Source organism: Drosophila virilis, chromosome X, assembly GCF_030788295.1.
Source record: "Drosophila virilis strain 15010-1051.87 chromosome X, Dvir_AGI_RSII-ME, whole genome shotgun sequence".
Lineage (NCBI taxonomy): Eukaryota > Metazoa > Arthropoda > Insecta > Diptera > Drosophilidae > Drosophila > Drosophila virilis.
Genome location: NC_091543.1, coordinates 26,689,254 through 26,699,091, shown reverse-complemented (window position 1 = coordinate 26,699,091; position 9,838 = coordinate 26,689,254). Strand labels below are relative to the sequence as shown.

The 9,838-nt window shown below is 41.8% G+C and overlaps 1 protein-coding gene and 2 long non-coding RNA genes across 5 annotated transcripts in view; 2 read left to right on the top strand and 1 right to left on the bottom strand.

The window, feature by feature from the left end:
• The first annotated feature begins 1,413 nt into the window (after positions 1–1,413).
• LOC116652190 (uncharacterized) lies at positions 1,414–4,302 on the top strand. 2 transcript variants are annotated; one of them, XR_011416798.1, is made up of 4 exons: positions 1,414–1,774; positions 1,827–1,910; positions 3,299–3,550; positions 3,616–4,302. It is a non-coding gene; the product is annotated as an uncharacterized lncRNA (long non-coding RNA). The 2 variants fall into 2 exon arrangements; XR_004305188.2 differs by having other exon boundaries at positions 3,628–4,300.
• An 843-nt stretch (positions 4,303–5,145) lies between these two features.
• On the top strand, positions 5,146–5,698 carry LOC138911436 (uncharacterized). Its single transcript, XR_011417057.1, has 3 exons — positions 5,146–5,214; positions 5,353–5,483; positions 5,562–5,698. It is a non-coding gene; the product is annotated as an uncharacterized lncRNA (long non-coding RNA).
• LOC6631689 (uncharacterized) overlaps positions 5,305–9,838 on the bottom strand; it is a 49,160-nt gene continuing 44,626 nt past the window's right edge. The window contains exons 3-9 of one of the 2 annotated variants that reach the window (XM_070210590.1): positions 8,550–8,668; positions 7,824–8,471; positions 7,482–7,754; positions 6,771–7,409; positions 5,886–6,050; positions 5,649–5,831; positions 5,305–5,438 (exon numbers count right to left, since the gene is read on the bottom strand). In XM_070210590.1, coding sequence (XP_070066691.1) covers positions 5,428–5,438; positions 5,649–5,831; positions 5,886–6,050; positions 6,771–7,409; positions 7,482–7,754; positions 7,824–8,391 — 1,839 coding nt within the window. In that variant the 5' untranslated portion in view covers positions 8,392–8,471; positions 8,550–8,668 and the 3' untranslated portion in view covers positions 5,305–5,427. Of the gene's footprint in view, positions 5,439–5,648; positions 5,832–5,885; positions 6,051–6,292; positions 6,715–6,770; positions 7,410–7,481; positions 7,755–7,823; positions 8,472–8,549; positions 8,669–9,838 lie in introns of those variants that run through there. The other variant, XM_070210593.1, reaches the window with a different exon arrangement.

Sequence of the window (9,838 nt, the reverse complement as noted above, 5' to 3'; positions counted from 1 at the left end):
AACTTAATCAGTCTGCGTTTCACTAAATATTTAACATGTAGATCAATTCCAGTTGTTACCCTGGATTCATTGAAAATGGTTAAATCGGGTATTTGAGCAAATGTATGTAACAGGCCGAAGAGGAAGCATCTCCGACCCCATAAGGTATACAAATTCTCGATCAGCATCAATAGCGAAGTCAATCTAGCCAAGTCCGTCTGTCTGTCCATCTGCCCGTCTGAGTCAGCAAACTTGGCATGTTGCTTCTAGAAAAGTATATACAGGTGATGTATCTTTAATTTTATCGCCAACCCCATACATCCACCCATAGTTATAAATCAAATATTTATATGATTTACTTTTCATTTATTTATTGTTCATAAAATGTATTCTATTTATAAACATATTTTAATGTAACCTAAATAAAAGTAATTATTCTAGCTTCAAACCGATTTGATAGCAGACCTTCGAAATCTGCTAAGGTTTTTATAAGGATTAAGCTGTATTAAATACAAGCGATTTATATAAATGTAATGCTCGTGTATGTGTGTGCCTTTATATAAATATACATATGTATTTCTATTAAGCTGTTCTTGTTGCAACCTGGGCCAGACTTTATGAATAGGTAGAAGAGGAAGCATGCAGAGAAGCAAACAAACAAAAAATATCTTTTTGAGTAGTCAGTCACAATGGTCGGGTAGTTAAGGCGCTTTGATGTATATGTGTCAGTTGCTCACACCACACACGCACACACACATACACACACACACACACACACTCGCACACAGGCAGACACATTTTTGGTGTATCGTCGCGTAAATCCGTCTTTGAATAATGATGCCGTTGATAGCTGGGATTATAATCCAGGCGCAAGCAATAGTCTCCCTCTCCCTCTCTCTCGCTCTCTCTCTCTCTCTCTCTCTGTGTGTGTGTGTTGCCAGCCTGGCCATTTATTTATTATGCCACAATATTCAATGACCCTTAATGGCATTTCGTAATAAAAATATTGGATTAGTTTGTTAGTTTTGGTCGCGCCGGCATATCAACCACCGCGTCGAGGGGCCCATCGTAGTGCTCAGCCACCCACTGGACACTTTATCAACTGGCCAGGCATTACGTATTCCATTAAACGCCTAATGAGCCCATTGTGCGGCGTCTGGGGTCATCAGGGGCCGTCTGGTTGGCGGTGTGGGCGTGACAGGCGCCCAGGTACTTAGACTTAGTTAGTGATCAAAGGCAACAATGCGTGCATATGCCACGCCTACATCAGCACTGTCTACACAATCAATTCATATTTGTTATTTTTTTTTTTGAATATAATAACTGTGTTTCAAGTTTTGGATCATAGCCTATTACAGTTGTATAGCTGGACTTAGACTAAGTTGGCTATACGGAGGGAACATTCTTGTACAATTGTTGAAAACATTTCGAAATTTTCAAAAGTTTTTCAAGTACTTTTAAAAAATTCTCAAAGTTCTTTTTTGGTTTCTATTCTTATGAAACAAATAGTCAATAGCCGTGTGTTGCTTAAAATCTGAGAAAAGGGGGATAAAAAGTTTATTGAAAATATTTTGATTTGAGTTTAAAGGAGGATTCCCTGAAATTGTTTCAGGAACGTGGTAAAAGGCTAAAGATTGTAATGCGCTTAGCCTTGGCTACTTTCATATGCATGTAGCATATTAAAATAGCCAGAGTCAGTTGCCCCGGCACGTAATCGGCATCGGAATCGGAGTTTGGAGCTGGAGTCGGGACCCAGGATCCGGTAGCGAGTAGCTCAGGACCCTTAACTCAAAATGTTGGACTGCATGCATGTGACATAATAAATATTAATGACAACTGACCGACAGCATTGCCATAGATCCCTGCCCAGTGGGTGGGCCGATGGACGATTGTGGGCCGTGCTGGGGAGGAAGAAGGCGGTTGTGGCTGAGGTATGGGCCATACTGGCCGGGTTGACGTTGACACACATTCGACATGTGACAGATAAATTATGGCAATTGGATGAATGCCGCCACACCTCTTCAAACATGCCCCTGGCCAACATCATGCAATTTTGCTTTAGCTATGAGATCATTTTTCATTTTCATTTCCTTTTCTTTTTTCCTCTCTTTGTTTGTTTGTTTTCTTGGTGCGGGTTCATGGTGCGGAGGTTGTGACATATGTGCGTTCACGACTAATGGCAGTCAAGTTTACCATAACCAAAGGACTTTAACACACAAGCACACACAGGCACACTGTCAAGCATTAGGGCTATCCTTAATAGTTTTCAGTTCGCCAATGATACGGTTAGCGTACTAATGACTGGATGCCACCAGGCTCAAATAAATTACAATAATCATTTATTGTTCAATAAGCCCAAAAAGAAGGCATGCAGAAGTGGCTGAGTACATGCACGTATACAATTGTGTAACAAAAATAATGATAAAGTCCCTGGAGCTAAGTGATCAGTTTAAGACATTCATCAAATGAAATAACTTGCGATGACACGAGTTTAACATAATGATTAATTTATACATCCATTTCGGCAAATGAGACTAAATATGTTTTCTAATTCTTCTAAAAGCTTTAAAAGCACATGAGAGCTTGAAGCAGGTTGTGCTTACTTCTTCAGGCACTACTATGAGGCATTATGTAAAACTAGGCTATATTTAAAAATTTTTTAACTTGAACTCATTCGATTTTCAAGGAGCTTAAGAGTATAAGCGCTTAAAGCAGTTTGCAAACACTTGAGTGGGGGATTTTAACAAACTATCCTCCCCATAAAAATTGTATTTGCCAATCTTTCGCTTTTCAAACAGCTTGAAAGCACTTGAAATCAGGCTGCACTGTGGAATTTATTAAAGTGTTGCCTTTTTCAAAACTAAATTAAACCTTTACAATATAATAAGTTTTAACTCTCGCTTTTCGTATAGTGTTAAAACACATGAAATCTTAAATTAATCAATTAAAAGCACGTTAAAGCATTAATTAAAGAAAATTCACATTGATTGCAGGTAAAAAGGGCATGATCGATGTTTGAGCAGTCAGTTCTTCGAATTATTTCACTTATTTTAATAATTTATTTATTTATTCATTTTTTAACTATAAAAAAAGTATGAGAGCGGGAGGGCGAGGGAGAGAGAGGAAGAGAGAAGGGATAGAGTTAGAGAGAATTATATTATTTTTATAGTATATAAAAATCATCAATAAACAGACACCCTTTGGACATCATGATCTGTAATCAACCATATTGCACATTGAATGTTCAAAAAAACTACTACCTAGTCCATAAAAAACTACACACGTTTTCCAATCCAAGCTCTGATATTGTAATCCCCAGATATTTACAGACTGTTTGTGCCGGAGAGGGCTACGTGACGGAGGACCAAATTAAATGTACTTGCTGATCATTCTATTTCATCATACCATATTTCCCTTGCTTTAAATATACATTTATTCTAGTTTTCCATATAAATCGAATTTGTTTATTCTGTCGCAATTTACTATAATTTAAGAAACAATTTGGAGCCCTTGCAAATGATGTCAGCACACATTCCCTACTTATGATGCGGTTTATTGACTTTCATGAGAAGTATGTACTGTACGCCGATTTTGACATTTTCCATATGTGATCAGGTAACGCTGACAGTTTCTAAGATTTATTCACAGGTTTCCTATAGAGGTTACAGCTTGTTGAGTACGGGCTGCGCTGAGGTAGAGGGTCTTAAAGCTGGCCACAATTGGAACTGTCGTAATAGCTGAAAGTGCTACCAATAATGAAAAGCAATACAAAAGCTGCCAAGGATTATTTACAAGCGAGGAGCTTAAAGCGAAAACCAATTCAAAAAGAAACCAAACAAACAAACAAACAACAACCAAACAACGAACAACAAACGAACTGCCCCTCCCAGCCCACACTCTAGACCACCCCAAGTGGTGGTCGCTGTGGCAAGGGAAGGGCTGCGGCTGAGGAATGAGGAATGAGGGATGAGGGCTCCAAGTAATACGCGTGTATAAAAGAATCAAAAATCTAGATTTTGATTTGAGATACTATGGACTATAGAGACAGACTGGCAGCTTGTTAAGTTTGGCCAGCAGGGTGGGGTTGGGTGTTGGGGTCAGAATGGAGTGAGTGGCTGGCTGCCCTGTGGATCTGTATCAGTAGCTCCAGCTGTAACGGCAACGCGGGCCGTAAGTCAAGTGGCGCTTAGCGCTTTGTGTGCGCGTTTTGTCCGCGACTAAAACCGCGCACATTTTCCAAACGATGTCGACTTTTCGGTTCTTCTCTCTATACATATATAAATATATATATATATATATTTTTTTTTGTATTTCTTATGGATTCCACTTCAATGAATTGAAAAATTGCCTTGAACAAATTTGATGCGGCAGCGTTGCTGCTGCTGCTTTGCATTTTGCTGTCTCTTGTTGTTTTTTTTTATTTTTTTTTTTATGTTAACTCTGAGGGTTTCCTTAGGTTTTTGGGTAATTTGCGGAGTTGGGGAGCCACAGCAGCAACAGCAACAACAACAGCAGCTTTCCAAACATGACATTTGACATTTGATAATGTCATTTGCCGCGTAATTGTTTTTTGATTTGATGCTCCGTTTTGCCGTTGCCATTTGAATGCTATTGCTGTTGTTGTAGTTGTTGTCTTTTGTGCTGTTGCCTTTATCTGCCACTTGGTTTTTTTTTTTTAGTCAGAACGGAGTTGTTGGGGGGCCGCCCGCTCCCCACAGCCAGCTGCCTCGTCTTGAGCGCATGCAATGCAAATTGATTCGAGTAGAGTTACGACCAGTGACCCTTGTTACATATATTTTAAACGCTTTTCGATATATTCCATACTTTCTATTGCCTTGTTTTTTAGTTCCGCAAACCGGGATCTTTCCGTTGATTGGAAATTCATATGAAGGTAAAACAATTTTGGCCAAACTTGAACAAAAGATTGAATCGTAACTGTTAAAAATGATCGATTCCCAAACTATCGTGCATGTAGTAGATCATTATCGATACCTACAATTTTCTATCAAATCAACACTTTTGCTTCCAAAGTGAAATAGAACGGACGCGTAAAAGGAAATTATCAAGAGTTGCTTTAGATATCATCGACAACATATTATAAGCCACATGAATTTATCGATAGTTGCCTTGAATCTTATTGACAGCATATTTAGAGCTGCATTATTGGTTTTTCTTAGATTAGTTGTCCCTAGTCTGAAAAGTCCAACAAATAATATACATAAATAATTCAATCAAGTATACAATGCTCAATTTTGTTTATTGGAATACTTAAAATAGAAAATACATATATTATGTATATACATATATATATATATGTATTCACAACACCGAACCACTAATATACATTAATATTTATTTTTTTATTATTAATAGTTAACATACAGAATTTGGTTTGGCTCCAAGTGAATATAATAAAAACAATTTAAACATGGATTAAGTCAACATTTTTTAACGATGGTCTGCAAAAAAAAAAAAAAGAGAAAAACATATGAAAAGCTGTTTATGTAAGTTAATTAAAGCTCGAACTTTTACTTTTACCTTCACCTCGCATTAAAATATATTACTTCTATTCTTCTAACTAGCTAAATGACAATCTTAATGTACATTAATATATATCCTAATCACTTGGTCGTGACCAACTAGCCCTTTTTAGTATATGGCAGACTTACCAGGCGAAGAGGCAGCGTAATCCTCGCCACAGATATCCATTCGGGTTGACTGGATGTTGCCGTTCTCCTTGCCGTTTGATATACCCGACAGGTTGGGCAATGGATTGATGTTATCATAGGTAAAGTGGTTGTATACAGGCGATGGTGGCGGTGGTCCTGGCGGCAGTGGGGACGATACTAGTCCTGCAATTAACAAGACATTAGATTAAAACCAAGGAGGCAGCTGCTTCTACTGACCTGTCGAGCACATGGGCTGCCCGCAGCCCAGGCGATATCCACCGCAGGAACCGGCATTAAATTCATTTTCATTGACCGACTGGCGCGGCACAATAACCTTATTTCCATTAGCGTCTAGAACGTGTGCGAAAGCCAACTGATTTATAGATATGCCGGAGAAGCGATCTATATCGTATTTAAATTGCATGAGTATCATTAAATTACGAGCTTTTGTAATTAAAAACAACAATATATAGAAATATATGTGTATTATATGTCCCAGATTAATAGACGACAAGGTTTAACTTTTCTGTTCTTCGCTTGACGCTTACAATTCTCAACAAGTTAATGTAACGAAAGAGTAGCTAGTAATGTCTGCAGATGGTAGAACCAGAAGTTACTTAAAATACAAGCATTAAAAGACCCAAAATTGACTTTGAAGGAGTAGTATTATATATATGTATGTATACATTAACATTTAGAAGCTGAATTTATACATGATTCGCCCCAATCAGAGTGCTTAACCTGTAAGAGGTTCAATCCCATAACCTACTCATTAATTTAGGTGCTATTATAAAACGTATAGCATATGACTTGATGCTCTAATACAATGAAAACTTCACTAACAAACAATTTTGTATAGGTGACTCGTCCTTTAGCGGACATCTCAAATCATTATAAATCAGCCTATTCCCTCTTTGAGGCGGGCACTTCTCTTCAACGGACCCGACGGCCGCTGACAGCCCAAGCGAGTTTTCGCTGTATATCCATTGCGTAGCTCTGAACTCGTTCGTGCTCTCGTCTGGATTGAACTGTCAGTGGTTCAAACCCATTGTATTCATTCATATTCCTATTCAAATAATGAACCGCTTCAGAACTAGTTGGATGCTGGATGCTGTCACTTACCTGGCAAAGTCTGTATCGAATCCACGGGGTTCTGCTGTAGCAAAGAAGACATGGGTGAGCGTGACGAGAGCGGCGACGGGGGCGAAGATGAGTGCGAGGACTCGGGACGACGCCCGGACATGGCCAGCGAGAGGGCGCGCGCCTGAGCCGAAGTGCTAGGCATCAGACTGATAAAGCCGTTGCTATGCAAGCCAGTTGGCAACAGCGAGAAGGGCGCCATTTCCGGCGTACAGGGACGCGTTTCTAGCTGGGACTCAGGTGCGGCCAGGCAGTTTTCGTACCAGCCCGGCACAGTAAGCTTGGCCTGAGGATTGGGATCTTCGCTAATGGCGAGCGAGGCCAATGCCACGGCCAGAACCTCATTGTCAATATCCTCGGTGCCTGCCCCGAAACGGGAATCAATCGGCGATTGGACTCCTTGGGCCGTCTGCAGTTTATCGGAGGGCAGCACTTCCTCAGCAAGTAGCACCATTCCCTGTGAGGACTGACGCTTATGCTTGCGTATGGGCATGGTCTTAAAGCGATTATGCTCATCATCGCGAACGCGATCCGCCCGAAACTTCTCAATATGATCCATGCCGAACTCGCAGTCCAAGTCTATTTCCGTATCCAGTTGTGATGATGTCTTCTTCAGTTGCTCTGTAATTATATGTGTTGTCAATTCTCGTCCGACTCGAGCCTCTGTCTCGGAATAGATTATTTTTTTGTTACTGTGTAATCGTTTGGCTGCCTTCGTTCTGGGCGAGCGCTTGGCAGATATCTCCATGTGATTGAATTTCGGCTTCGGCAGGGCACCAGTTGGCACAGTGACAGGAGGCGACGGCTGATATGCGGCCTCCTTCTTGGGGGGTTCCAGTTCCACGATGACCACATTGCTGGCACGTGCGCCCGGCATGGCCAGGGGCAAGGGAAGCGCGCCGGTCTCGGCCAGACTCATGCAGCGCTGCAGCTGCAGCACGAGATTGTCGACAAGCGTAAAGATGACTAAAAATGAAGGACACGAAAAAGTTAGGATTTGTAATGCGGCTGGGCCTACGACTTAACTCGACCTACATAGAGCGCGTCGCTCGCGACTCTTGGCCATGCGCTTGGGATAGGGGAAGGGAGCATCGTAGCCCAGGCCGCTCCGCTTGGGCGGCGTGCACTTGGCACCCTTGCTGTCCTGCAGAAAAGGCATAGCCACCTGGTGATACCCACGTCGAGCCTGCCGCTGCATTTGTGTGCAGATGCAGCGTGGAGGTGGCAAGGGTGGCACCAGCTCCGGGCATTTGAACAACGTAGACGCCTGTTCATCCGCCTCGGCTATGGCCAGTAGCTCGGGCTCTACGGCCGATGCCGGCTCTGGCGCCATTTCGGTGTTGATTTCCTCCAGCTGCAGCGGCTGCGGTGCCGGCAACGGCAGCAACTCTGGCAATGGGGTGGCCAATCTGGCCGGTGGCTCACTTAACAGCAGACGCTGCATTTCTAGCTGACGCTCCAGACGTTCCTGCTGCTGCGCCACAATGTCCAGCAGCAGCTGCTGCTCCTCGAACAGCTCGTAGAGATCATGCTCCAATCGATAGATGAAGTACTGGTCAGAAATGTGCTCCTCGGGCGAGCTTGGGCGCTCCGAATGCGGCATCCCGATGGTCGATATTCAAATTGGAGTCGCAATTGGATTTGGATTCGGCGACCCAGGCCCAGCTACCCCTAGAATAACAACTGGGCACGCCCAAGTGATTGAGGTTACCTATTGGTTATTGGCTATTGGCTATTGGCTATCAGCAATCGATACGTTACCAGATCCCGAGCAGGCGCAGTAGCCGCACGCAGACCAAATACGTTTTTCAATCGGCCGCCCTCAAGGGGCTGCCAGCGAGGCAGCGAGGGATGCCAGACACGGGCCACAATCATAAAAACTTGCATCAGTAAAAACACGAAATAACAAAAAACCAACAATAAAAAAAATATATAAAAAAAAAAACACAAAACAAAAATACACTCGATAAAAGCAGGAACAAATGTAAAGCGTAGCATGAAATTGGCAGTCGTTTGGGTCTCGAGTGCAGCAGCATAGGATCCAGGCAGACGGGACTGGGTGGCAGTCAGCCACTTCCGGCAGCTGCCACCCCAAATGCACAACGCCAAACGTAAATTGCGCTCCATTTTTATATAGTTTTCGCCCGAGCGCAACCAGCCGGTGTCAATTTTGGGCAACAATCGCGCAGCGGGGGCAAAAGGGGTTCAGATGACCAGCAAGAAGTGCGGGCAAAAAAAAAAATAAATAAACGAGTGTTGATTCTCAGTTCGTGGCAATAAAACCATCAAATCGGACATCAGACGGGAGTGTTAGACTAGGAGATGCCTTATACGAAGCGGCACAGCAACATATTCTCATATCAGTGATCAGTTTTTGTATACCGCGGCTGTGCTTCTTCTTTCATCAGTCTTCCAACCTGAGAAAAACTGCATTCTCGTCGAACTGAAGTGCTCTGAGTCGGATCTATATAGAATTCGACACACAAACTGTGTTTCTATACCTCAGCAAAGGTCGATTCCTCTTAAAACGAGTTTGTGAGGGAAATTGGGGAACATATCCAGAAAAAGAAAAAGTGCTGGATCTGTGTCAGCCATTCCACATTTTTAACCCATCTTGTGTGGCTACAAGGTATAGTCATTGTCAATCAATACAGGGTATAATTATTGACAATTGCATGGGAAGCTTGGAAGAGGGAAAAACGAATCTTATTCAAAGTACACTTGGGGAACACACTAGACTTTTGGTACTATGCACTTCTTATCAAACATATATTTACTATACAAATTCTATTTAAATCATTGAAAGAAATATTTAGATTGTTCGCCTTAAAATATAACATTTTTAACAACAAATCATCCAAACATTTAGACAAAGCTGTTTTCGATTCTTAAGTAGATAGATATAAAGTGAATTTTATTGCTTCGCATCAGCATTTTGCACTTGGTTTTATGTTAGAAGTATTAATTATTTAAAAACAAAACTTTTTATTTAATATTGCAAATATATACGCTTAATATGGAAACCGTATAACGAATCTCTCCGGCAGTTG